At 53.5% G+C, this 27,468-nt stretch overlaps 8 protein-coding genes across 8 annotated transcripts; 3 read left to right on the forward strand and 5 right to left on the reverse strand.

The window, feature by feature from the left end:
• BBK36DRAFT_1110996 (hypothetical protein) lies at nt 1-4,476 on the reverse strand (the record flags this gene model as incomplete). Its single annotated transcript, XM_024889649.1, has 7 exons — nt 1-1,237; nt 1,296-1,510; nt 1,576-2,394; nt 2,455-2,585; nt 2,636-2,866; nt 2,923-3,683; nt 3,740-4,476. 7 exons carry the CDS (start codon nt 4,474-4,476, stop codon nt 1-3), a joined length of 4,131 nt encoding a protein of 1,376 aa, XP_024753304.1.
• A 3,783-nt stretch (nt 4,477-8,259) lies between these two features.
• Nucleotides 8,260-9,437, reverse strand: BBK36DRAFT_1189160 (hypothetical protein; the record flags this gene model as incomplete). The annotated part of the gene is made up of 4 exons (XM_024896610.1): nt 8,260-8,286; nt 8,375-8,543; nt 8,611-9,022; nt 9,107-9,437. The coding sequence occupies 4 exons, from the start codon at nt 9,435-9,437 to the stop codon at nt 8,260-8,262; spliced, it is 939 nt and encodes a 312-aa protein (XP_024753305.1).
• Nucleotides 9,438-10,419: 982 nt separating this feature from the next.
• BBK36DRAFT_1110901 (kinase-like protein) lies at nt 10,420-11,818 on the reverse strand (the record flags this gene model as incomplete). Its single annotated transcript, XM_024889643.1, has 2 exons — nt 10,420-11,079; nt 11,126-11,818. 2 exons carry the CDS (start codon nt 11,816-11,818, stop codon nt 10,420-10,422), a joined length of 1,353 nt encoding a protein of 450 aa, XP_024753306.1.
• Nucleotides 11,819-14,055: 2,237 nt separating this feature from the next.
• On the forward strand, nt 14,056-14,436 carry BBK36DRAFT_1083594 (hypothetical protein; the record flags this gene model as incomplete). Its single annotated transcript, XM_024888937.1, has 1 exon — nt 14,056-14,436. A coding segment is annotated over one exon (381 nt), but the record flags the coding sequence as incomplete, so codon positions are not given.
• Nucleotides 14,437-15,850: 1,414 nt separating this feature from the next.
• On the reverse strand, nt 15,851-17,109 carry BBK36DRAFT_1156534 (hypothetical protein; the record flags this gene model as incomplete). Its single annotated transcript, XM_024893934.1, has 3 exons — nt 15,851-16,374; nt 16,425-16,599; nt 16,657-17,109. 3 exons carry the CDS (start codon nt 17,107-17,109, stop codon nt 15,851-15,853), a joined length of 1,152 nt encoding a protein of 383 aa, XP_024753308.1.
• A 2,233-nt stretch (nt 17,110-19,342) lies between these two features.
• On the forward strand, nt 19,343-21,007 carry BBK36DRAFT_47103 (hypothetical protein; the record flags this gene model as incomplete). Its single annotated transcript, XM_024898116.1, has 1 exon — nt 19,343-21,007. One exon carries the CDS (start codon nt 19,343-19,345, stop codon nt 21,005-21,007), a length of 1,665 nt encoding a protein of 554 aa, XP_024753309.1.
• Nucleotides 21,008-21,431: 424 nt separating this feature from the next.
• Nucleotides 21,432-22,600, forward strand: BBK36DRAFT_151870 (alpha/beta-hydrolase; the record flags this gene model as incomplete). Its single annotated transcript, XM_024897594.1, has 3 exons — nt 21,432-21,621; nt 21,729-21,933; nt 22,003-22,600. 3 exons carry the CDS (start codon nt 21,432-21,434, stop codon nt 22,598-22,600), a joined length of 993 nt encoding a protein of 330 aa, XP_024753310.1.
• A 674-nt stretch (nt 22,601-23,274) lies between these two features.
• Nucleotides 23,275-23,556, reverse strand: BBK36DRAFT_1156537 (hypothetical protein; the record flags this gene model as incomplete). Its single annotated transcript, XM_024893935.1, has 2 exons — nt 23,275-23,348; nt 23,439-23,556. 2 exons carry the CDS (start codon nt 23,554-23,556, stop codon nt 23,275-23,277), a joined length of 192 nt encoding a protein of 63 aa, XP_024753311.1.
• Between the last annotated feature and the right edge of the window lie 3,912 nt (nt 23,557-27,468).

A 27,468-nucleotide genomic window follows, 5' to 3' on the forward strand; every position in this document is an offset into this window, starting at 1 on the left:
TTAGAAAAAGTAAAACAGCTTCCAGTACTTCACCTTGGTGGCCCAGGTGAAAAAGTACACCAGGGCCAGGTTGCCAAAGGTGAAGGCCAGGAAGATGCCCCAGCATCCCCACTTGCCTCCCAGCTGTCCATCGCCAAGGTTGAACTGCGCCAGGAACTGGTCACCAGAGTCCCAGCGGCATACTTGACAGTCGGACGGGTACACAGCATCAGGGTTGAGGAGCTGAGCGGATGCAGAGAGAGCCCACTTGGCCGCATAGTCACCGCAGGTCTGGTTCTCGGGCGGGGTGAACAGCGTCAGGTCCGCGGTGTCACAGACCACATGAACACCACCGGTGACGGCCGTGACCATGCCACCGAGGAGGTATGTGAATGGCGACAGGTAGTAGAGCCAGTAGCGCCAGAAGACCTGGATCTGGTCATAGGGAATGATGATACCGTTGAACCAGTTGCAGGTGCACACAATGAAGACGAGGACGTTTCCAGCCGCACCGAGATCGGGGCTGAGAGCCATCATGAACAATCCAAGGAGAACCTGGAAGATCTCGTAGGTCAGGAAGAAGAGGAAGATGTATCCAGCTTCATTGTGAGGCAGTCCGCTAGGGAAGTACCAGACAACGTAGTAGATAACCGTGACAAAGAGAGCACCAGGGATCTCAGCAAGAATGACGGAGTTCACGAAAGCAACCCAGCCATATGCGTGAGAGGGACCCTCGCGGTACATCCAGTAAAGACTAGCGAAGAAGTACCGGGCGAGAATGACGTTGACGATGGCGTTGCAGAGGAACAGCATGAAGTAGACGCTGAACATGCGGTTCTGCAGGTCAGTGGGGCTGGTTCCGAGCTGGTAGAAGGTAAATCCGACAAAGAACGCGCTGAGAATATGAACCCAAATCTTGGAGTAGATGTATGGCGTGTTGCGCCACTGGTTCAACAGCATTCGCTTCGTCAGAAGATAAGTCTGCGCAATGGTAGACGCGTTATACTCGGGGACCTTCTCCTCGTCGTGGGTAGTGCTGCCATGGGGGTTCTTCTTGCTCTCCTCAATCTCTTGTGCGAGGGCCGCAGCTTCCGGAGACTCTGCCCAGTTGGTCGACCAGTTGGATCCCTTGTCATTTGTGCGGGCGTTGACACCGGCGCCGACGGTCTCGAGAATGAAGGCACTGGGGTTGGCACCCTCGGGGCAGACTGCACCGTGACGAGCGAAATACGGGAGAGCTTCAGTGACCTTGCCAAAGCTAGAGAAATGGTCAGTCATACTGGTTGAAGAGAAACTAGGAAGGGCCAGTGACTTACTAGAGCTGTCGGCCTTCAGACGAGAGAGCCAGGAGGTTATCGAACTGAGAGAACAGGAGAGCTGAAGGCTGGTGGATGGTGACGACAGTAGCCTGGCCATGACGAGCAAGCTGCTTCAGGTAGCGAACGATACGGGCAGCGCCTTGGGAGTCCAGTCCAGATGTAGGTTCGTCAGCAAAGAGGATTTCAGGCCGTGCGGCAAGCTCAACACCAATCTGTACGCATTATGAGTTAGCAAGGTGATTCGAAGGGAGGGTCGGATAACATGTGCAAAACATACCGTCACTCGCTTGAGCCTTTCAACGCCCAGGCCGCCACCCTCTTCGCCAATGAGCACGTGCTGGACATCAACCAAATCGAGCAATTCAAGAACCGTGTCGACGTAAGCCAGTCTCTCCTCGCGAGAGTAATGCAGGGGCTGTCTCAGCAGGGCAGAGAACTCAATGGCTTCCCGAACCGTAGCAGTGCCGTCGTGGAGATCCATCTGCTGCGCGAAACCGACAGTCTTCCTGTAGCTCGCAGTTGGAGGCTTGCTTCCCACAAGAACTTCACCTGAGAGAGTACCAGCAAAGTTGGTCTGACTGAGAGCCGTGAGCAGGGTAGTCTTGCCAGCACCGGAAGCACCACACAAAGCAGTCAGCTCTCCACGCTTGACGTATCCAGAGATGTTCTTGAGAATGTGCTTCTCTCCAATGTGCACGTTGACATCCTTCCAGGTGAGGGCGAGTTCTCCGAGTCTACCTGACAGGGCGTTTGTAGGAGCGGACTTCTCGACATCAGTGACGACTGCCTTTTCCTTCTGGCCACGGCGCTTGGCGAAAACAAGGGGAGCGCCTCCCTGAGGGGCAAACCTCATGACCTCACTGCCGAACATGCTAATGAAGAGGTAGATGAACGCAATGGAAATCATGATGCCAATGTTTCGCCACTTGTGGGACAGGGAAAAGCCGTAAGCCTCGATGTACTCGGTGCCAGGGACGCTGGTCTGGCCGGGAAGCGCACCACGGATAGCGCAGGTCTGGTGTCCAGCAACTCCGTCCGCCGGAATGAGATTATCGTCGCAGGCAAGGTTCAAACCACTGAACTCGTTCGAGAAAAGCTACAGCCATGGCTGGTTAGTTGACGAAAGCCAACGTCGAGGTATATGCTGGATACTTACGTTCTCGAAGCCGTAGAACATGGGGTTCAGATGATGCAGCCATCCAAAGGCGGCACCCATCTCATTCGGCGGGATCAAGAATCCGGCGAAGAGAAGGAGCACCGTGCAGGAGAAACCACCGTAACGGAAGCCTAAACACGTGTTAGTCGTGACTTTTGGAGCAAAAGGGACTTGATCTTACAATCGTCCAAGGTTCCGACGTAGTAGGCGAACATGCGCAGCAGATTGCTAAAGCACACCGTGGAGATGAAGAGCGTGAAGTAGAAGAAGAAGAATTTGCCTGCTTCAATCTGTAACCGCGACAGGAAGTAGAAGATGATGATGAACAAGGCGTGCTGAGCGGCAATGAGAGGCAAGTCGATGATGAAACGGGCCAATGCAACAGCGGACGGGCGGTTGAGATGCAGTCCAGCTAGAGACTCGAGTCAGTATAATGAGCAGTATGTGTGATATCAGGGCAATTCTTACCATGTCGCTCAATCACAGGCCTATTGGTGTGCGCATCGAACAGTTCGGGGAACTGGAACCAACCGTTGACGATGAGGGCAAAGTACAGGATACCACCTCTTGTGAAGGCACCTTGAGCGGTGATGTCGATGTCGAAATAAACACTGCCACAAACCAGACACAGAATAAGAGTAGTAACCCATTTGATGTAGTAGACACGGCGCTGAGCGCTGACCAGCTGGACTTCTCGAGTGAGACACTCCCAGACCTGGGCAGGGTACGAAAGGCGGTAGTTGTAAGCGGGGAGCAAAGCATCAGCCTGAGCTTGCTTCTGGCGGTACTCATCAATCTCAGTCAAGAGACGCTGGTAGTTATCCGAGCGGCGGAATGCAGCCGCCAGATCTGCTGCGGTCTTGAAGTTGGCCGCCGCAGATCCAGGTCGCACTCTACGCTCTTCGGGGTCCGTAGCGGTAGTGAGGAACTCGGCAGTTGTCTGTCCAGGGACAGGGATGAATCCGAGATCTTCAAAATACTTCCAGGCCTCGGATGTCCTTCCGAAGAAGGCCATCTGGCCATCATCCAGGACGATGACCTTGTCGAAGTTCCTGTAGAGATCCTCGCCTGCCTGGTACAGGGTGGCCATGCTAGTCTTGTGGCCAACATCCGTGACAGCTCGCAAAGCCTTGGCGAAATCCAGCGCGGTAGAAGAGTCGAGACCACGGGTCGAGTTGTCAAAGCATTGAACGGACGCTCCGGCAGCGAGAACTTCGGCGATCGATACTCTGTTTTCCTCAATGTTAGTGCCGGTCATCTCTCAAAAGATAGGTGTGAAACTAACCGTTTCCTTTCACCACCAGAAACACCAGGGAAGAAAGCTCCACCGACGGGAGTGTCGAGGGCATGAGTGAGACCAAAAAGCTTCGCGATGGCCTCCGTCAAGTTGGAGACTGACTTGCTGTCTCGGGCCTCGGCCGGAAGCGAGTTTCGAAGAGCAAAGCGGATAGTTTGCCTCACAGACAGAGACGCAATGTGCCTGTCCTCTTCCGGGAGGTAAATAGTTTCTCGAGCGTGGTTCTTCTTGAAGTCTGCGGCGGCGACGTTGGCATATTCCAAGTCACCTGTCACGGCGAGGGTGGACTGATTGGCAACCGTTCGAAGGAAAGTCGAGCAACCACTCCCCGGTCGGCCGAGAACAAGCAACATCTCACCGGGCTTGACAATGCCCGTGAAGTTGGACAGGATGGGCCTTCCGGTGGCATTGAAGGAGCTGGGGAAGATGCGTGAGAGAATGTTTTGCTTGATGAAGCGGAACTGGTCGGGTCCGAAGGTGTTGAGAATGGCGCGCGGCAGAGTCTTTGCGTCAATCTCGGTTCCGGCCTGGGCCGTCACGGTGAGATCCTTGAAGGAGAGGCCGATCTGCTTGGGGGTCTCCTGGCCCTTGGGGGCTTGGCTGTTGAGGAGGATCCTGATCGACTCGAGGGCTTCCGCCTCGATTGACTCGGGGCGTGAGGAGGCCGTCTCATCAGAAGGGCTACTCAGCTCGTGGAGCTGAGTGTCCTCTTGCTTTTCCGACATGTTGGGCGTTTGCAGAGGGGATTGACGGGGAAACTGCGCGACCCTTGGGCTATCTGACACCACGGGATGTCAGGATAGACAGCACCAGCTTATATGAAAGATGCTGTGGTTGAGTCTGACCTGATGCGTAGTAAACAGTCTGAAGCCGTCGATGGGAAGACACGAGGCTTCTAATAGGAAAAGCGATCTGGGATCCATCTCGGGCATCTCACGCAGGCTGGGTCTGCCAGAAGCGACCTCCAGGCGCCCAGGACCAACTCCGATCCATGCCGGGGACAGGCCGTAAGGCTGCCTGCGTGCTGCTGAGCATCCCCGTGCGCTGTTCGTGCCAGGACAGCGGCCGTACCTCGTGCGTACTGCGTACCGACCGGGTGCCATCGCGGAGCAAATCCCAGCGCATCTCATCTCCTTTGCTGGCCCGCCATGTAAGCAGGCCGATCTGGCGATGACTAACGCACGGCTGACAAAAAAAGCCCTGTAGTTTCATCTTTTGAGATCCAAAAGTGGGGCGGTCGTTCAACTCCGATCCCTCCTTGCCTGTTCCTGTTCGGAGCGCGGTGGCAGGAGCGGCTCGTAAATCGGACTTGCCTGGCAGATCAACCACGGAGTTTCTGCAATGGCAGGCTCGTTCATTGGCTCTCGAACGCACTTGCCTGGCTCTATCTGCCTTTTTCCCTGACCCATTCAGGCTTACGGCTGGTTCTATTCGTCGCTACAACAAGCGAGTATTACATACAGCAGAAGTGAGGTGGCAACTCGCGACTGCCGCTTTGCTCGAGAAGAGACCCTGCTGTTTCTGATAAGCAATTGGCACTTCCACAGCTCTCTTTCCTCACAGCTTTCATATGCAATACCTATTCAATTGGCGATTACCCATCTTACCGAGTATGAGAAGTGATACTGCCTCAACTACTAGACACCACAAGATATTTCGAATGTAAGGTAATCATGCTAATTAGTCTGTAATCGTCTTGTATTTACTACAAGATATTTCCCGATAAACTTTTCGCCGGCCCACTGCCATTGCAGGGATCTGCTGTCAATGAGAGGCGGGATCAATCCACTTCGCTCCGAATTGATAGCCCGACAGCCAGGGTATCCCTGCCCAATTGGAGGATCGTGGAGCCTCTCTATCTCCAACTCCAACCGTGGTGCCTTTGAGACCAGAGATACGGAGTGGCAATACACGTACACGTACTCGTATGTAGTCGTACATGCATTCATCCGTTGCTTTGTCAAGTGGAAAGCTACCTTGTAGATTATGCCGAGCTGCAGTATCACACAAAGAGTACCACGTCAAATCATGTCCAGAGCCGATATAAGGAATGCGTGGCCCTCCAACTCCGGTACGGCGTAGAGCCTGAGGGAGTTGATGGAATCAATGGCCATTGTATGGAAAGCGCCGAATGGACGAGTGTATCTTCTTCCAAATGTCGTCGACCAGTTATCTCGTCATCTCTTCAACTGATACAGATCCCTTCCATTCTGACCCAGATCCGTTCGGTACGACATCTCCTATCGGCGTCTTGCCCCTATCATAGGCCACGTGGATATCGAAACGAGTCGAAGAGCCAAGGTTTCTCCTCATTCGCTTGGAAAATAACTCTCTAGATCCTGCAAGGCATGTCAAAGCACTTATTGATCAGAAGCTGCTCGAGTCCAATACAGCATTGCCAAGCCATCGCCGAGTGACGAACAATACCGTCGAACAACTTGTTGAGTGAATGTCCAACGCAAGACATCTCCAAGCTTCAATCTCTTGGAACAAAATCCAAAAAGCCCATCGATTTGTCGACCAGCCCAATGTCGCCTCGACCCCTCTACACACATGCATGCCTCGTCTCGATCTACGCCCATCACCCAATATGCACAAGAAGAAAAATAAGAGAATAAAAAGTCAGAGAGAGGGGCAAAAGAGCAAGATAGAGCGGGCGTCCACGGTCAACTCACGGTCCCGATGATTTCGAAGGGACCAGCCCTGTAAACGACATCAACCCGAGCCAGCTGAAACCCTTCACACAAATCCTCACGAGAACACTGAAAGAGTAGACGCTTTCTTCTCTCTTTCTTTGAGTAGACCTCCTCCATCTAACTCTCTCTTATCTCTAAAATTTGTAACTGGATATGGGGATCTTCTTCACCGATCGTATGGAAATACTGGCCTAGTTCTCACGGACAATATTCCAGCGTCTTCCGACCTGGCAGTGTATATATGCCGTATCCGAAAAAGAGAGCATCTTCATCTCGTAGATATGCCGTCCCTGAAAACTGGCCAGGTGCAAATCGAAGTCATATGGTTGTAGCACATTTTCGATGGCAAAGAGAAAATCGCGAACAACGATCAAACTACCCCTATTCCTGCAGAGTAGCTCAACTTTTCCTTGGCAAAAGCTGCCTAGCCAAAACTTCGTGGATCCCTGTCATGGCTCATTACATTTGCCGCTTTTGATTGGCAATCTCCTCGATTGGCTTCGATTGTTATATGGTGGCACTGTGTGTTATATGCCCAACCTGAATAGGCAGTCTTGACGGAGATGTGCTACAACTGAGGAACTCTGAGTTCAATAATTCAGCATCGAGGCGAACTTTGCTGTTCAAGGCGTCCTGAGAATGACTTCTTCCGGAAAACAAGAGGCAGAAGAGAAGAAATACCAGACTGTTTCGCGGAGTTTATAGCATGAACATCATCCTAATGCATGGTATTAGAGGAACTCATCAGTAGCCTCTGGATGCAGGGTAACCCCCAAGGTTGCTCACGAAGTAATTCACATGGTTCACGGTTGGGATCACTGGCCTATGCTTTCAATAGTGGACTGGATGATGCAAGCCAGCAAAGGACGTCACGTCTCATTATCCCTCTACCAGGATCACCAAAAAGGGCCACGACTGCTGTGACCGTCGCAAGGCCAGGGGGTGCTCAGTTCTTCCCTTCTAGCTTCGCCGCTGCACCCAGCCCTGCCAGGATTACGGCCATGCTTCGGAAGTACCCTGTGGCATAGAAGCCAAAGTCGAGTCCTCTCTCTGGTCTACGCCGCTGCACCCGGCCCTGCCAGGATAACGACCATGACTTCGAGAGAGGACTCGACTTACCCATACTCCGGCAGTTGCATTCCGACAGTCTACGCCGCTGCACCCAGCCCTGCCGGGATAGCGACCATGATCGTCAGAAACGTCCAACTGCTCGGGTTCCGGCCAATGCCTCGTTGGAACTGCGCCGCTGCACCCGGCCCTGCCAGGATAGCGACCATGCTCTCGGAGACATCGACGGTCACAGAATCCAACCACCTCTTGCCACCCCTTTCGAGCTGTATATTAACGATGAGTAGCCTCATACTAACCGAGGCTTGCCAGATTGATCCAGTTCCAACAAGGTAGATGGTCCGCCTCTCCTTCTAGACCTAGTATTGAGAGACTTCGTAGGTGGAGGTGGTCTTTTGCGTGGTTGTCGTGTGCTAGATGTCCTCCGCTTTTGATTTTCGCGTGCATCTTCTTTTTGGTCATCAATGCTCTTGTCCGGAGTTTGCTGTGTGGAAGATGAGGCGTAGAATGGCGGAACAGAGGCACTGGTATCTTCTATTTTTTGCCTTTTGAAGCCATTGTCGTAGTCGTCGCCCTCTCTTGACCTCTTTCGAGATGCTGTTGAGCCTGTAGCCGTTGTAGACGAGGAAGCGGACGGTGTCAGTGGGCACGACGCAGGATCTTCTAAACTTTGGCGTTTGACTCCGCGGTTGTGGCCTCTGCTATGTCTCGTTGTCCTCCTGGGTTCCCCGGTATCTGCAGCTGTCAGGATAGGGGAGGATATATGAGGTGCTGGTACAGGCGCAGTAGGGGTCTCAAGCTTTTGGCGCTTTTGCCTATCATTGTGATCATCATCGTGCCTCATTCTCTTCTTCGTTACATTTTCGTCCGCAGCTGGTTGGGCAAGAGAGGAAGTGTGTGGTGGTGGAGCCTCCAGTCTTGCGCGCTTATGCGCACGAACATTATCATCATCATTTTCCTCAGGGTCAAGTTCCTGTTGGTGCTGATGACGTTCAACATCGACAACATCATCAAAGCGAACACTCTTTCTAGTCGAGCTTCAGCATATTTTGTCAATTACTGAGCAAGAGCTCATGTAGGGGATGAAGCACTAACCGCTTCCGCTTCTTTTGCGTCATTGGTTGTGTTGTCTTTTCTTCGTCTCCCTTTCTCGGGGTAGATGTGCTGCGCGACAAACGCGGCGACTTGGAAGAGGTTCTCCCAGTCTCAGGATTGAGAGCTCCTTCGTCACCATCGTTCAACTCAGGGGGCGCATAGTCGACGGCGTACGAGCCTATGTAAAAAACATTATCTGCCATTAGGGGTTCTCTCCAATCCTTGGTCGAAGGCTCCTCGTAGAAGCAGATGTCGGGGTCATAGTTGAACATCTGCGAGCGGGGGAGGCCGTCCTCGTCGAAATATTCTTCATTAGGTGTCTGCATCTCGTCAAGGCTGTTGGGCGCCTTGTCCGGAGGTTCCTCGCGTACAACATCCGCTTCATATCCATAGGTATTGCCTTTTAGAATGTCTAGGAAATGTGTTAAACAGCCAGTTTGGCATGCTCTGATCATCTTTTTCCGAGCATCTTCACATGGGAATGCTTCTTTATGACGTTTAGCGTGATATTCCGTCTTGCCCAACTGTCTCTTAACCTCCCCCCACCTTTGTTTGTTCTTCTCTTCGAATATCCTCTCGAATTCAGCCCGACGGCCGCCCGCAAGCTTGGCAATTGATAGTGCAGTGTCAAAGAACTCGTCCTGTGGCAAGATTGGAATTTCAACGGTATTGAATCGCTTCCAATATGTCCTCCAGAGAAGCTCGTCGCCACGCATTTCGTCGGTAACGGCGGCACCCCATTTCTGACACTGACTGATGCGAAAAAAGTAGGGAGGCTCGAACGGTCTAATTTCGGGCACGTAGTCTGCAGGTCCCCAGACAGGCATGCTGGACTGCGTATCGGTCGATTTGCGGTCGCGGTCGGATCGTGACGGTGGAGGGCTACTGACGCGTTGCGACTTGCGCGCGGTACGAGCCCAGTCGGATACAGGCGCTGATATTGAACTGCTAAAGAGGTACACACGAGTCTGAAAGGCTGGAAATGCAATCAAGATGGTTTGAGACGTGAAGTAGTATGAGTAAACCGAAGAGCTGCTCACTCAGATTGCGTGGTGAACGATGATCAGGGCACTGTCGGTAGGAGGGGCAATCGCGTGTGCTCAGGTGCAGTGGTTTAGGCAGAGCGTCACGTGCGGGACATGCATCGGTCTGCAACTTGCACTTAGTCTATCTTATGTTTGTCCGCAAAAATTCCCCCATTGGCCTCAGTCAGGTTTCTACACCAATGTACGAGGAGACGACGATCCGATTTCAGCTGTTGATAGAGACTCTGAAGGAAGTGAGAGGTGCGGTGGGTTTTAGCTCTGATTGAAGTCCGACTTAGACCGAAAGGTGGACAAGTCGGCAGCTTAAGCTCGAGACTAAGTCGCCTGGCCGGCTGCTAGTCTAACATCTGAGTATACCTTGACATCAGCGCGAATGGTGTGTCCTTGAGTTCGAGTACGGTATTGCATGATTCCTTGTATGCGAGCCTTCAATATTATTACAATGCATGAACAGTTTGGTTGGAGTATACTGAAGGAAGCAATCCGTCCGTGTGCCCACGTACACGTACCTAGTAGTTCGAAGCCTGGACTGGAAAAGCATTTGGGATACCCTCAGTTGTTATAGTGAGGTGCCCCCCGAGAAAGAGGGAGTGGGGTGCGTGTAAAATGTTGATCTGGCGATGAGGACTATGAGCCCAGAGATACATACGTCAAGACAGGTGCTCGTTTTCAGCTCGCGAGTACTACTAGTAGTAAGAAATCCTCCATGCAGTTGAAACCACCTACCTACTTGAGTACAGTCTGATAACTACCAACATGTACTCTAATCATTCCCGTCTGCATCATCATCAACCTCAGTCGGAGCATGGCTCCTCCTTAACGCTACCTCTATATCCGCAGCCGAGACTCTTCGTTTGACGTTTGGCTCCAGCATCTGGAAGATCAAATTCTCAACCACGTCCTCGACATTCAACTGTTTTCTTACTCTCGCAATTTCCTGCAGCAGATCTTGGAACGCGGTCCAGGATCGGCTCCCTAGATCGCGTAAGTCGCGTAAATAGATGTCTCTCCGGAAGAAGTTTGCAGAAAGTTTTCGCAATATATAGAGCATCGTAACACCAAGTGCCCATATGTCTCCAGGAAGACCACGGGTTCCCAGTTTCTCATCCACGTACTCAGGGGGATAGAAGTGAGGGCTTCCGCCCTGCTCATCAGGGTCGGTGACCGAAGCAGCCATACCAAAATCGATCAGCACAGCACCTCGTTCGGCAGAGTATGTGATGTTTTGTGGTTTGATATCGTGATGGACAATGCCTCGTCTGGACAAGTAGGCAAGAGCAGACGACATATCGCAGAGTATCTTCCTAGCATCGGATGGTCCAATCGGCGTTGATCCAGGTCCCCGGCGAAGCGAAGACGGCAGATACTCTAGGTAAATTGCTAGAAACCGGGCATCAACACCCTTGAGCGACACGATATTTTTCTGGACGTGGTCAGTAAATGATCCAGACGCAAAACATACGGCTTACATGTTCTAAACCTTCCAGCATTGTCTTCTCTTGCATCCACATGTCTGTAACTCTCCTCACATCTGACATCGCCCGATGGTCTGGGCAGAAGAGGACTTTGGCAACCAATATCTCTGGAATACCAGAACGCTGGCAAGAAAAGACGCCTGCACCTCCTGTGTTACCCATCTTCTCGATTCGCTGTAATCGATATGTTCCCATTGTATCAGCGAGATTGACTTCTGGGGCCCGTATGAGAGCCGTCTCCCCGTCTGTCAGATCTAGAATAGGAACGACAGCTCTGTTGACGACTTCTCGAGGCGCCGGAAGTAGCTGGTGGCTGCCAGCAACAGATAGATGTTCCGATTGCTTCGGAGACGAGTCTTTGATCTGGACCATCCGACTTTTCATCCTGCCGCCATCAAGCTTTTGTCGCTTAGCTCCTCTCTCATCCTCGGCAGATCGGTCATCAGCGGATTGTTTCATGACTCCATGAATCGAGACACTAAACCGCCTCCGAAGAAGTAAAAACTCAACGAGTCGGTTTTCAGTGAACCTGTCTCTCTCGCCAGTATCCACTGAAATTGTCCATATGCCAGGGCGAATAACACAACCCTTTCTCTCCCCGAGACATATCCGCACAGTCTGAAGATGGGTGTCCACCAGATAAATCTCCTTATTTGTCTTATTGAGCAGCAGACAATTGTCACTCATCGGATCATACAGGATTGTGCAATCAAGTCGAGACTTTTCAGAGTCCATAGACCTCTCGTCAACTGGGCGGCGGCAATATGGTAAGCTGATTGTAAAATCGGCGTGCCTGGAGGTTTGGACAACGCCAAACATGTCGCCGCGGCCCGGAATCTTCTGCAGACAAATCATGGCCGAGTCCTTTTCTTCGTCGTCAGGGATCGAATAGCGCGTGTAAGCGATGACAAGACGCGCGTCTGGCAAAGACAGCGCGGCATTGTTGAGAAGCCGTCGTGTCACTCCCTCCAAATCATGGGCATGGCTTTTCTTTGTCCGCGACTTCTCGGGTTTTGTAAGGTGTCTCTCATCTACTACGTCAGGAGACGCGAGAAACCGCAACGCGGAATTGGTGGGCTGCTGGGTCGATTTCTTGAGACTCTCCTGCGATCGACATGAAGCCAGCTGCGTTGATTCTTCGACAGTTTGCTTGGGGGTATTTGTATTCAATTGGGTCGATTCCCCCGTGTCCTGGGCAGGTCGCATTGATGCTGCCTCAGGCAAATTCTCTGCCAAATTCTGAGCGAGTACGGCTGTAGCGAGCTGGGTCGACTCCTCGACACTTTGAGCGTGAACCTCGGTTTCCGTCACTGGATTTCGTTCCGGACTCGCATCCCGCGGGACTTCATCATTTACATGATCAAAATGACGCTGTAACGAGCTACTAGGCTGCAGCTTTGCTGGCCTCCTTCTCGACCGAGGCATGCTGTCCAGACAGATGGAACGACTGATTGTTGCACGATCATTGTTAGACCGCCACGCGATGGCTTCTTCATGTCCTCGCTTTCCTCATGCTGCATGTATGCAGCTTCAGCCAATGGCTGCCTATCTGACAGACAGGGTCCCCCGCAAACATGGAGTCGTATAAACACCAGCATAATGCCCTTTTATACATGCATTTGGCGTGCGGAGTTGTGGTAGGTATGACGGCGACTCGACTGCATAAAGCAGAGAATGAAGCGATGATTAGCATGCTTAGCCTCTGCAATATAGCACTGGCGGATGAACAAAGCTGCTATGAAAGCCTACAGCATTTTATACATCTTGTTATGGCTAGGATATGGATCGTGCATTGCTGACGTGTCTGTAAATGCACGCTGAGCCTCCTGCATATCAACTGCTATCTGCTGAAGCTGTACACAAATGGTTCCTCGAAATGCTTGACAGGATGCGGGACTTGTCGAAAAACAAGGTGCAAGTACAGACACGGCAGGCATTCTGTTTCTTGACCCTTGGCCGTAGAGCTCGAGTCAATGTATAATGCCGCTTGTTTTGGTGTGGTTAGGCCCGGGTATCTATGCCGGTGCTTTTCGGCTCCATCCGAGCCCGTGATCCAAAACTCCCAGGGCCACATCGCGATCGGCCTAAGGAGAGCGGCCTTAGCACTTCGAGTTAGACCAATCGAAACTCAACCCCCATAGAGCTACGCTATAGAGCAATGGGCCCATTGGCGTTTGCAATCCATGGATTGCAAAGATGGGTTCCTCTCGCGTTGCTTAGGCGAGAATGAGAAATACTCGAGGCCTCGGGCATACACTTACATGTGCCTAGGCAGTATGTTATAGTATGGCATATGTCTCACATGCCACGCTTTCTCTACAGCCTTGGCCGTTTCCATCGAGACGTCTCATTAGTCACAAGACCTTTTATAGAGAGCAAAACAGAGATAATTCCCAATGCGGAAACAGCGCCTAGCGGAAGCAGTATGTCTTGGAATTGGGCATGTTCAAACAGGCGAGGCTCAATTTACGAAAACGACCCGGTTATTGTTTTCTGTAGGTGCTCCAACATAAAGCTCATTCATTGTTAGACCGATCTTGCACTCCTCGATATGAACTCTCCTTCATTGGTCCAGCAATTTGCAGCTGTGTTCAGTCCATCATCTTCTGGACGGGGTTTGACGTCACATACCTCGGGAGGCCTACAATAAGGTAGCCCCTCATCTTCACTCCTACCTACAGCTTAATTTGTCTCTCGGCATATTTATCAGTCTTGATCCTCCGTCCTCGTACGCTTCGTAGAGGCTACCGGTGCTCAATGATCACCTTCAAAAGAGCAATTCATACTCCATCTTGACTTTTACCATCCTCATCATGAGCTACTGTCCAAGTGAAGCCAGCTCTAGTACTCCGATCTTCACCCCAACGTCTGACCATTGTACTCCCGCCGCAAATCTCCGTCGCCAGGAGGATCCAGACGATGCCGTTCCTTGGCCCGGCGATACGTACAAAATCATAGAAGAAAGCACCGGAGCTTCACTTGCCGTCCACTATGCAAGCCTTCGGCTCCTTGATTTTGGAAACGCTTGGGAACCAAATCTCAGCTGGCTTTGTGTTGAGACCAATGGCTACTTCGGATTCTTCCATCCCCGCAGCAATCTCTATCTAAGCGCCCACGGAACGGGGATAAACCTATCAAAGACCTTCGGGCCTGATCAATACTTCATACCGAGAAAGCATCCGAAGGGAGGATATCAATTGTTGTCGCCAGAGGGTCCCAATACTCTCAAGCAACTAGCGGTTCTTCTGCCCAATCAAACACAAATTGTAAGGAGGCAGCATGCTGGGACAATTTGGCGATTTGTCAGAATCTCGGCAGGCGACGGTTGATATCAGCCGTGAGTCAAGGGTTTACGGCGGAACATAAATCCCAACACGAGACCCTACTGGGAACTGGCATATAAGAACCACAACTTTTGGGAAGGGATCAACAGTCTCCGGTAGCTTCAATAAACTATTATAATTCACTGGCAACTTCTAGATTTCAGAAACTATTACGTGTGCAAGTGTATGCTTCCAGCATCCCGCTGAATAGATATTCCTAGACCAAGAAGTCACCTAGATTCGGGGCGTCCAGCAATAACAGCATAATCCTTTACTTATCTAGCGCCGAGCATTGATATCACATCACAATTCTTCCCATGGCATATCAACCACGTGGACTGGTAATCGTTCACAAGTATGTGAGATCTAAAGTAAGCCGTTATACTCGTGCTAGATTCCAATGTTGCGGCTGGATGCTCGGGGCGGGCTCGTTTCAACTTTGGTCCAAATATATGGCAACTCTGTCCAGGCTTCACCAGGCTCCCCAACCTCATACCTAGCATATAGCTCGATCACCTTACCATTCGAGAAGATCACCATGAAATTCCCTTCAGCGAGATACAAGCACGCCGAATCATCAGCCAATGCCAGCAGCTATCAAAACGTTGCCTCTTTCCACCTCACGTTAGTCCACCCCAGTCAACTCTCACGCAGTCATCTTATAACCTCAACCCACAACCGCACCAATACATCCCAACCTAGACAGCCAAATTAGCCGCTCGTATATCCCCCAAACCCCATCATCCCCGTGCTCGTCTTTATCCGAGAAGCCGCGGCTCATCCTCCTACTAGTAGCGAACTTCTCATCTCCGTGCTTCTCGACAGGGATCCCTGTCTGTGCTCTTGTGTTCTAAGCGGCGGTTAATCAACGAATCACCACCGTAGCCGCGCTGTGACGGGATGCACATCAATCACATATCACAGCCGCAAACGCACACACGCAGCATGCGCCCCGTTCAAGCAGGAGAGGAAGAAGAGCAGAAACAAATACCGCGCATATGTGGGACGGACAAAGAAGCCAGGGCCGCAATTTCCGCGAGAAGCGCAACTCCGGACAGCGGCTTCTGATCCGCGGAATCACCCCTGCTGTTGAAAAAGAACTTGCGCTGCGGCAATAAGCGAACTAGACGCGCCCTTCGTGCTACAGGGTGCGATGCGTAAAACGACCCAATAGCAATGGAGCACCTCCTCGTTCTTCGTATCTGCGGCGTCTGCAGTCGCTTAGACCCCGGGACCGTGCTCCGATATATCATGTTCAACGTGTATGTAGCTCTTCTGTCACCATGCATGAGAAAAGTTTGCTTTCAAGGTATCATTCTTATTACTGCTTGCTTGCTCGGGCAACTTGCAGCTCGTTTATTGTCTAATAGGTCACTCTGTACTCTTCTGATCCTTGCTACCATAGCACGTCCCTGTCTACCAAGTCTGCCTGAGCTGCCCATCCCTCCGTTCGGTCACTCAGTCTCCCTATGCTCACAGCTCGGACCGATATGGGTGACAGGATCATCGGGCTTTGTGGCCTGTTCACCGGCCTTGGAGATGACGGTAAGCCGTAGGAGCCGTATGTGGGTGGGGGCTTAGCCTCTCGCAGCGGCCTTTGCGTGGAAGGAGAAAACTGCTGCCGGATGTTGGGGTCGTAGCGGTGATGAACGGCATGTCCAACGCCAAATGTTGTTTGTAGGGGTGGTAGAGACAGACCCCGGCGCTTTAGGTGTCGAGGAGACGTAGAGGCCCATGACGGCCCAAAAGCAGCGCCCGGCTGTGCAGTTGTCAACAGCAGACAGGCAAAGAATGGGACCAATCCATCCATGACCATGAAAGCGGACTCGCTCTGGAAGAGAGTGCCGCTCAAGCCACCAACCATCTCGAAGATCCGATATATCGTGTGCGCGAAGAGCAGAAGGGCTGCGACCTCCATGCCTGTCTCACGTCAATGAACGCTCAGGTCGTTGGGAGAGGAGAGGACTTACAGCGAAGGAATCTGGAAAACCGAGTAGAATGGTAGATGTCTGCATGGGCCGGATCTAGGGCTTCACCCCTGAGACACAAGCCGGTACTGGAGCAGACATACGCGCCCATGACGGCAAGCAGCACAAGAGCTTGGGCTCCGAGTCCGCCAACAACTATGTCGGCACTTCGATCACGCTTTTCACGTCGTTAGTAAACAGTCTGATTGGAGAAAGGAGGTTTCGATATACTCACGTTTCCATATCCGTATGCAACAAAGACAATGCCAATGACATTGAGTATAAAGCTCACGATGAGCAGAGCCCAGAGGAAGAATGTGGCAAGAATGGATTGCCGTGCGCCATGTCCTTGCCCATAAATGGCCAACAGATGCGGCAACACCATTGACATAGCACCCGAGACAAACGTTGGCCCTAAAACACTCCCCAAGAGCATGAGAGCAAAGTAGCCTTGGCGATCCCGGGCTTGGTGCAAGAGTATCCTCCCCAGGAAGCCAAAGACCTCAAAGGATATGCCAGTTGCAAGGAGGGCAGAGAAGCCTGGAGTACGGAAACGGTATCCCAGGTAGAAAGTGGCGGGCGTCAAGGAGGCAAAGGCAGCGAGGAAGACTGCGCTACCTCCGACATTGAGGCCATTGGCGAAGAAACCGTGTTCGGTGGGACATGTTGGGCCACAGGTACTCGCCATGATGAAGAATGATACGGCTTGATCACGTCGAATACTCTATGACCATGGATCAAACCCGTCGAGGGAGGAGGACTGGGGAGCCTTTGTGCATTTAATAGAGAGGCATGTTGGCAGCATAGGCTTTGAAGACGGGATGTGGACCAGGGACTGCAGCCTGATGGAGTGGCCCCCATGCCATCCCACTCAGAAAGCAACAAGCACGATTTCGTCTGGCATGTCACTCACACAGGGGACGATGGACGTCTCTCCACTGTCTAAGCCTTCTTCGGGGGCGGGAGAGCATCTCGATAACAGGTTGGAGGCCAGCGCCTTGTGGGATGAAGAGCCTTTTCGGGTATAATGCCGACCCTGAGATGCCAGGGAGGCCATCTGCCATTGGGCGACACCCATGTTCAATCACTAGCCGGCCTGTACGGATGAGCTCGTTGGCAGGTCAAGCGACGAACCCATGTACCGTGCGGTAGCAGAGAGACGAGGGCAGTAGATCCGGCAGTCTGGTTCTGCCGCGGCCCCCAAGGCCTGAGAAACTGGCTTCCGTCCAGTCATGGGGGGCCAAATCTGGCGGCCAGCGGTCCATGGCCGGTCAAAAGCCGCGAGGAATACACACCATCTCGCAAAGCGTTACGTTGGCCATGGCTTGTTGGCATACAGCTTCCCGATTGCGACTGGGGATGCAGCTGTCGTGCTATGGCCTGTAAATGATTTGTCAATCATGTGATTTAGGCGACTATCGAGATCTCAGAATGTATCTCAGATGAGCGATCATGTTTCACGCCTTGGACGCCCTGCATGCGAGATCTAGCTCCAGGAGGAAGCATCTCGAACAACCCCGAGCCAGCTCTGGAAGCTGGGTTAACACCAAAAGCTGCCACTGCCTAGCAGTTCGGCAAGAGTGGAAGCATGAATGCCCAGTCGCCACCACCGTATCTGAGGAACGTGATTGTGACGGTCCGATGCCTGAGCTGCCATTTGCAGGACGTTGCAACAAGACGCGATAAAAGCGAGAACCAACAGCGGCAAGACGAAGGACTCGGAGGGGTTTGACGGCCCGTGACTTTGCGCCAAGGCAGGCTGCTGGAGATCTGGGCTCTGAAAATGGCGCCATGGCCGAGGGGGGAAGCATGCAGCTCAAACGGTTGGAACCAACAGCTGCAACGTCGTCGATCCTGGTCGTTCTTCATCCCTAAGGTAGGGCCCCGGAGCAGAGCGAGCGACGAGAGACTCTCATAGATAGCAGCAGGCCATGTCCGTTGCCATCCATGTGATTATTTCACATCGACCTGCTGTGGACGATAGCCGTGTCGACTGCCATCCGTCCATCAGGCTCGACTGGAAATAAGCAAAGACGGGGAGCGCGAGGCGACAAAGCCCGGCTGTAGTGGGTTGATGTCGCAGCGAGTCCAGCCTCAATGCAACAGCAACGACGGCAAGACGTCCAGCCCTTTACGGCTCGGCAGTCGATGCAGTTGGCGACGCATGTCCGCTTTGAGAAATGGGGTCAGTAACCATGAAGTAGTCCAGGTCGGGGAGAGACGGGACGCATGGCGAGACATCAGCAAGGTCAACGAGGCGGTCACGTTGTTGATTTTGTCAGGTTGAAGCTCTCGTCTAGCAGTAGACGATAGCTGGAGACGATAGCTGGAGGAGCCCTAGTAGGGCTCCTCAGCATCTTCAGCGCACCTTGGCGCTAGAACCACCACCGGATCCAACGGGCGTTTGCGCCTCAGCGGCCTCGTCAGCGCCTCGCGGCAAGCCACACTCGCAGGCGGTGCAGCTGGCAGAATTCATGCACCCAGAAGCAAAACTGATGACATCAATCCAGCATTTCCCACCCATGAGCTTCTCTCGGCCTGGACTCGAGGCTGCGCCCCCATCGCCAAATGACTTGACGCGCGTGCATCGTTTCAGCTCTCAGACTCGAAACTCGTCACCTATTCGACCTCGTCTCCGTCCTACGTGATTCCGCCAGCCATCGCGGGCAATGACAGCGCGTTGGATTCGGCCTCATCCTCATCAGTTGCCGAGCTTCCTGCGAAGAGAGCAAAAGTTCTGTTTATCGCCGCCGTACCTAACTGCGGGGACCTAACTTCAAGCTTTTTATTTACTTTTCTACCTTTGTTCCCCATCCTACCAAGTCCCATTCTCAAGTCCCTCCCTTGTTGATATCTGTCCTCCTTCCTCTTTCCTTGCTCGCCATCGTGCTCGTCACAGCGCAATCGCTCAGTCGCTGATCATGTCCATCAAGATCTTGCTGGACAATCAGCCCGAGTTCTACACCAACCTCGACGCCATCTCCGGCAAGGTCTTCTTGACCCTGCCCAAGAGCGAGCAGATTGGCAGCATTGTCGTCAAGCTCGAGGGAGAGTCTGCCACAGCGCTACAGGTGCCCAGGAACTACGGATATGAGCCAGGCATCACTCGAGTTGCCCCGCCACCGGGGCCTCCGGGCAGCATCGTGGGTGAGAATCACAAGATTCTGTACAAGCTGGTGAAGGTCTTTCCGGACGATTACTACGAAAGCTCAAACAACCCATATGGATCGCATCCCCTCGATGCCGGGCAGCACCAGTTTCCCTTCGCATTCAAGCTGCCTATCAACAATGCCTGCAGCAATCCTGAGGCCATGGCTCGGTTTGGCGGCTTGGGCGGCGTTGGAGGCTATGGATCGGGCGGCGGCCTCTTTGGCCTTGGCGGAGTTCGCGTCATGGACGGTTCGAAGCAGTTGTTCCTCCGGCACGTTACCGCGACGCTTCCTCCATCCCTGACGGGCTTCCCTATGCAGGCCGAGATTCGCTACTACATCAAAGTCACAGTCCAGCGGCCCGGGCTCCTCAAAGAGAACTGGCGCTATCAGATTGGCTTCAAATTCTTGCCCATTGAGCCGCCGCGACCTCCCATTACTGGCCAGGAGGCCTTTGCTCGGCGGCCGTTCTCCTTTACGCCACGAGCAAAGGGAGGATCGTCAAAGAAGCGAAGCTCACTGTTCAGCAGCAAAAAGGTCAACGAAGCTTTAGAAGCAGAAGGAGACTCCCCAACGCCGCCTTCAATAGAGATTTCAGCTCGACTGCCGCATCCATCAATCCTGACGTGCAACCAGCCCGTTCCCCTCCGACTCCTTGCGAAGAAGCTCGTAGACAGCAGTGAACAAATCCATCTGATATCATTCCAGATGGACCTGATTGGCGTGACCGAAATTCGCTCGCACGGGCTGTTCCACCATAAAGTGAACCGCTGGGTCGTCGCCTCCTACACAGACATCAACATCCCTCTGTGTGCTCCAGGGGACGAAGTGGGTAAAGAAATGGTCATCCCTGATGACCTCTGGAGGAACCGGCCGCTGCCCAACACCGTTGCGCCTTCTTTCAACACTTGCAACCTTTCTCGAAAGTACGAAATAGAGCTGAAGCTGGGCGTGAGCCGGGGCGATCCGAAGATGGGCGCCATGACGAGAGATCCCTTCTCACAACCTCAAAACATCTTTCTGCCTCTTCACTTCGCGAGCGTCGAGGTCTATTCAGGCATCGCGCCACCTGTCGAGCTGTTGAAGGCTGCTCGCAACACGCGACCAGAGGGCATCGTCATTGTTCGGCCCCCTCCTCGTCTACCTCCCCGAACCTCCGTCTCCGAGGCCAGTGGCCCCGGTCCCTCTGGCAGACCACCTCAGCAACGGCCTGGCCAGGCTGGCCCAGCGATGCCAGAAAGACCTCCTCAAGATCCGCTATATCCCCCGCAACTGCAGCCAGGCGACATTCCGGCTTACGAAGACGTACCGCCGCCGAGCTACGACGAGGCCATGGCAGAGAACTTGTCAGGGCCGTTTGACGGCTTGAGGCCTCGGCCAGCGTACAGCGGCGTGACGAACGAGAATGCGCCCAGTGAGATGCCGGAGAAGAGCTAACTCATTGCATGCGAAATAAGTTTGGGTTGATGGGCCAGGAATCGGGAGCGAGTCAAAACAACATGGCGCATAATGGAGTTGCAAATAGATGGGTCTTTGGTTAGCACAAAACACGGTCTCCCTATGTATATCTGTAGACTCTGGTGTATTATGAACACGAACCATATATTATGATACTGTCAATGTGTTCCCAAGCAGCGTTCAATTCCCGTGCTGGTGCCCAGCTGTGCGAAGGCGCGAATGCGATTTCGAGACCAAGAGGCTCGTTCGCGGCAATGACGTCAGCAAGCGTCCAACACCGAAACCGCACTTTGGCCGATTTCTCTCTTTCACACATGTCGCAAATCCTCCGACAAACCTGGTCCCCTATAAACGAAGCATGCCCTAACAAAAATCCCGAAGAGAATATCAAAGAAGATAAGCCATGAAACAATGGCCTCGCCATCACGGCCCTCGCCTCTCGCGCTCCCTGCTAAACCTACGACCCTCCCGCCCGCGACGAGCCTTCAGCGCCGGGAGACCGTTCCTTGAAGAAGAGTCCAGTCACGATCCTCGCATCCGCGACCTCGGGAGACGGATCCTAGACGACTACGCCGTCATCCGTGAGAACTATGGTACGCCTATTCCGCGTTCACACATCCACCCTGACACTGTCAATCCATCAAATCAAACGAATGCAAGAAGGGAGATCAACAAGGCTGAATGAAAAGCGGAACAACAGCAACCCCAAAACACCCCATCGTCCTCGCCCACGGCCTCCTCGGCTTCTCCGAGCTCAAAGTCGCGCCGTACCTCCCCGCGATCGAATACTGGCACGGCATCAAGCAGGCCCTCGTGGCGAACAAGTGCTCCGTGGTGACCACCTCCGTCCCGCCGTCGGGCTCCATCGAGGAGCGCGCGGAGAAGCTCGCCGCCGACATTCTCGCGCAAACCAGCACCACCACCTCCATCAACAATCATAGGAATACTACACAGGATGGTGGACCAGAAGAGAGTCAGAACCAGACCCCCATGGTCAACATCATCGCGCACAGCATGGGCGGCCTCGACGCCCGGTACATGATCTCCCGCCTGCAGCCCGCGGGCATCAAAGTCGCCTCCCTAGTCACCATCGCCACGCCGCACCGCGGCAGCCCCTTTGCGGACTACCTCGTCGAGAGCGACTCCAGCCCCGTGCACCTCCCGCGGCTGTACTCGGTGATCCGCCGCGCCGGCCTCGGCACCTCCGCGTTCGGGCAGCTCACGACGCGGTACATGCGCGACGAGTTCAACCCGCGCGTGCCCGACGACCCGGCGGTGCGCTACTTTTCGTACGGCGCCATGATTGACGAGCCGTCGCTGCTGGGGGCGTTTCGCGTGCCGTACGGCGTCGTCAAGGCGGCCGAGGGGGAGAACGACGGCTTGGTGAGCGTGGCGAGCAGTCGTTGGGGAGTGTACAAGGGGACACTGGTCGGGGTGAGCCATTTGGATCTGATCAACTGGTCCAACAGGGCGCGGTGGGCGGTGCGCGAGTGGATGGGGATGAGGAGGAACTTCAATGCCGTTGCGTTTTATCTGGATGTTGCTGATATGCTGGCCAAGGAAGGGCTGTGAGTGACGGGATGGATTTCTGTAACATGAGTGACCTGTATCATTACCGACTGTAGATGGATAGACGTTCACTAGAAGGGAGCACAGAAGAGGACGGCGTCAATTGTTGAATAAGAGGAAACAGGCTGTAGTTTATAACAGGTTTAAGCACTAGATTGTTGTATATGAGGTATCAGGAGTATTAGAATATAGAGAATATAGCATCCCTGTGGCCACGAGCCCTTCCCCGACACCCAGAGTCGCCTCACGAGCCCCCGAGCGGCCCGTGAGCGAAAGGCGCTGTGTCTGTGCGACGCGAACAAGAAGCAGGCCAAATGCATGAGGGTGTATGTACATGGTCATGCAAGCACCGATAAACATCGCGCATCTCTCTTTTGATGAAGGAGAAGATGGGCGACGAAGACGGGAAACATGCTTGGGTGCCGAGACCCTCGTGGCCAAGAGGTCGAAGACATTATGCCGTGAACGCGGAACGTTTCGGTTCGCCGAGGTTGTTGTTGATTTTTTTTTTCCTTTGTCGCGCCAACACACACCCCCCGATTTCGCCGTTGTCTGTATGGATCACGGTCTCATTACTGCGTTGCGTGCGTGACTCCCCTCTCTCACCCTCGTCAACTCCTCCTTTCCGCACCCCCTAGTCTCAACCCGCCCCTCTTCCCCAGGCCTCAGGTCGTCGCTTAGATCTGAGACTTGGATGCCCGCCTCTTGGCGCACTGCTTGGCGATGAACAGACCAATGAGACCAACGGCAACTAAAAGAAGACTAGGTTAGAAACATCACGCTGCCGACAACGGGGGGCTAACAAGCGAGGGGCTTGTTGTCGACGATGACGATGACTTACCGACAAAGACGATGCAGAAGACGACAATGACACCGGGCTCCCGGGCGGCCCAGTTCTTGCGCTTGACCAGCTCGCTGACGGCGCGAGCGGCAATGAGGTTCTTCTCAATGGCGGCCATTGTGTCTGTGTGAGAGCGGAGATGGAATGTCTGAAGAGGAGCTGAGTTAGTCTCGCAATGTCTCAGGATGTCTCAAGGTCTTTATATGTCTCAATTGATGGGCAACGAGCTGAATCCAGGCGCGCGGTGTCAGGGGGTCGGTGTAAGACAGAAAGCGGTAAGTGAAAGAGAGCCAGGGGTTGGGAAAGATGGAGATGGTGGAAACCCTCATCAAATGCCTCGGGAAAAAAACACGCGAGCTTTTCAATTGACGCCTGCTGCAGAAATCCAAGAGTCTTTGCAAGGCCGATACGTTTGCGATGATTTCAAACTTCTTCCCGGTGCGCGTTCCAAAAGGCTGCGGTAGCCTCGGATGAAGCTCAAAATTTTTGCGACGGCTCGGCTCAGGGCAAGAGACTTGTGGAATGACCGCGTGCAGGCCCTATGAAAGCAGGGCGTTCGAGAGGCATTCGAGAGTTGAAGGAGTGTGCAGTTGCATCTTTCTCGGTGATGGGAAAGGTGAGAGGCGAATTGGGAGAGCGTGATGGTCATTACCTCTTTGGCTGAAGGGCGTTGGGAAGAGAGGGAGAAGGATGGAAGGTCTGGAAGAAAGGTCGCGTAAGTGGAATGCGCTGAGGTTTTGTTTCCACGGCAGCTCTGGGAATTATAAGGGCAGAGGAAAAAAAGAAAAAAAGCGAACAAGTACAGGGTACAAGCGGAGGACCGGCAGGGGCAAAAGAGTGGGGGAGCACGTCACGGGCCACTCTGCTGTGCTGGGCGATTTTGGAGGAGGGAAAAAAAAGAGATGGCGAGGCGAGGACGAGGAGAAGCCAGTCCAGGGATCGAAACTGGGAATTGACGCGCTCTGACCTTTTGATGCTGTTTATGGATTGGCGAGGAATGGAGAGAGAGCAAAAGACGGGGGTGTGATAGCCGGACTGTCGATTGGCGATTGGCGAGCGGCGCGGAAACAGACTGCTGAGACGGACAGACGGACGGACGAGGACGAACCGAGGCGACGACGAAGAGGGTTGGGAGAGGAAGAAGAAGAAGAAGAAGAGAAGAGGGAAAGAATGGAAAGAAGCGACGGAGGGAGACGAGGAATTAAAAACGAAGCCGAAAACAAGTCCTGACTGACTGGATTCCGGGCTGGGCCGGGGGTGTGTGAGTGAGTGTGTGTGTGTGTGTGCCTTGCAATGGATGTCAATGACATGGCCATCGCGACAGCAAAAAGAGGCGTGTCACGGCCATTCCTGCTGGCGGCGAGCTGGAAATTGCCTGGTACAGTACCGTCCTTCGTACCGACAGGAACGGAACCGCCTGAGCCTGCCTGAAGCCTGGAAACGACGCACCGGCAAGGTATCGTGTACATCGGCCTGGTATCGCCCGTCTTCCACTTGATCGGAACACGGCATGCGCTGGACCCTGGCCGCTTTAGCGCTCTCGTTCCTCGGCCGGTACTACGTGCGGCGGGCCTTATGCCACGGGCGATTCTCTCGACGCTTTGCCAGTCCCTTTCTTCCTGGCTTTATTTTTTTCCTTTTTTCCTTTTTTACTATTTTATCTACTTGCAATGTCATCTTCTTCTTTTTGCCTCGTCTGGCCCTGTTGTACAATTGCGCAGCTCTCCATTTTCTCGCCAATTCTTCGGCGTCCTCCATCTGGATCCATTATTGCCTCTTCCGGCCTCGATTCCCAGACTAGCCCGGGCGCCCCATGTGGGGAAGCCTCGACGGCGGCCATGGCAAGTGGATTCTGCGTCCATCCCATTTTTTCCCTTTCCTTTTTCTTCGCTTTTGCCTGCGCGAATTTCGCCCGTCCCTGCAACCGTAGCGATACTTGGTGAAGCCGAAGGTACCAGGTATAGGTACTGCAACCACCTGCGCTGGCCGTGCACCTCTTCATCGTTGGAATCGAACATCTCCGTAAGAGCCATTTGTCGACGGCCGACGGGGAGAGAGTCCCGTCGCCCTGGCCACCCATCATCACGGAGCGCGAGGCGGCAGCGCGGGCCACGCCCTGGCAATCTTCAGCGCTGCATTGACGCTTTTTGCTGTGATATCCATGCCATTGCCCCGTATGACGCACCAGCCAGGAGAACAATCGGGCTGCTGCCTTTTCCTCATCACTGGCCCAAGCTGCAAAGTACCCCGTACTTCAACCCCCATCCCAGCCATCAGCATGAACCGGGGGCCACGCCTCAAGTCACGGCACTGCACCACGCCTTAGTTTCCAGCTCGACCTTCATTTTCCTCAGACGCCGGCCTTTTCGCGCGCATCACGAAAGAAGCGTGCCCAGTGGCTTGCCTTTTGAGTGATATTCTGGAATGCCGCCAAAGAGGGATTAGCTCGGTGCGGCAAAGCTCATCTAACAGTAATCTCCAGGCTGCGATATTACATGTAGGTATGGAGTACTTCGTCGCTTTCTACCCACAAAGTCCATCGACTGGCCTCGGCTGCAACGGATATCGCACTCAGGCCGTTCAATCAGGAGGCGGCAATTGCCTTTTGCTATCGTCGTAGTGCCGTTCTTGACCTGTCGTCCGGCGACGGCTGGCTTGACCGAAACATGCCGCTACCAAATTTTTCTTTTCTTTTTTTCTCTCCTTTCAATTTTTCTCTTAGACGCCATCTAGACTACTAACCCAGCAGCTAAATGGTAGCAGCTGAGTAACGGAGCACCAAACGCAGAGCTGATAAGGCCCATCGCACCATGGAAGCGTCGTGCAGGACCTCTGTGTACTGTGGCAGGCTACCATCACCTGCTGTGCTATGTATGTACTACATAATCCCCAGGTCAGCCCTCTCATCATTACCCTACCTCGTACAAACGACCGAGACTGAAATAGAGATGCGTGCTTCGTTGTACTCCCGTACTTCTCTTACCGGCACTGTCAGCTGCCTGTAACGGCACTCCGTACATGGAGCCGGCCGCCGTTGGACAGACAATCGCAGCATGGAGCGGTCCGACTGTCGCACCGACCGGTGAAGGGCAGATAGCAAGCATCAGAGCTTCACAACAACATGTACCAGTAGGCCGTGATATCATCACTTGGGCATGGATGAAGCAGATCCTCGGGCCCTGCCGCCCAATCGCGTGCCGTTTGACAGCACAGCGCGATGCGAACGAGTAATTGCCATTGTGCAGTAGCCGCAGCAAGACGCCGCAACCCAGCCAGTCATCCATCCATCCATCTCAACGAGCATCATGCCTTCGTCCTCGCCGTCGCCGCTCACGTGAAAAGAAGCAAAGCGAAGTACATACTCGTACGGTCAACAGCGAACACCAACGCACACCCCACTCCGCCAACGGCGGCAAACGGCAGAAGCAAGACGCAAGCCGCAAATCCTGCTCTTGAACAGAAAATCCAGGCCCTTTGCTGTTTCCGGCATTGCTCCACCCTAGTAATCATCGCTATTTAGTACCACCATTACCCGGCAAGCCCGACATGGGAGGAAGAAAAGAATGAGGCGGCTGGCTGCAAAATAAAAGCCGCTCCGTGGACTCCGGACAAAGCTCGCTCTGGCAAAAGCTCGGCAATCGAACGCCCGCCGCCCTGCTGGACTCGACTCATGGACGGGTGTGGGTGAGACAAGACAGAAAGCTGACAGGACAAGGCAAAGCAGCCCGGTAGAAGCGCGAGAGGCGATTCCGCCGACCGATTCCAGCGAGACCATCTCCACATTGAGTTCCCCTTATTGCCGCATGAATGATTATGGCTCTGCACTGATTGGACTCTTCTTGATCTTCTCGTGTGCTTCTAGACTGTTTTTCTGGACCTTCGCGCTTTTCGCGTTCAAATGGGACTTTGCGCTGTATCGGCCAATGACCTCATTCTGCTTCTGGTACCCCGGCCTTGGCACCGGCGCTGCAGGAGCGAAAAGTACCGACTAGTACCTAGCCGACTTGAAGATGATCAGGTTGGTACATGT

The sequence above is a fragment of the Trichoderma citrinoviride genome, assembly GCF_003025115.1.
Source record: "Trichoderma citrinoviride strain TUCIM 6016 unplaced genomic scaffold BBK36scaffold_2, whole genome shotgun sequence".
Classification (NCBI taxonomy): Eukaryota; Fungi; Ascomycota; class Sordariomycetes; order Hypocreales; family Hypocreaceae; genus Trichoderma; species Trichoderma citrinoviride.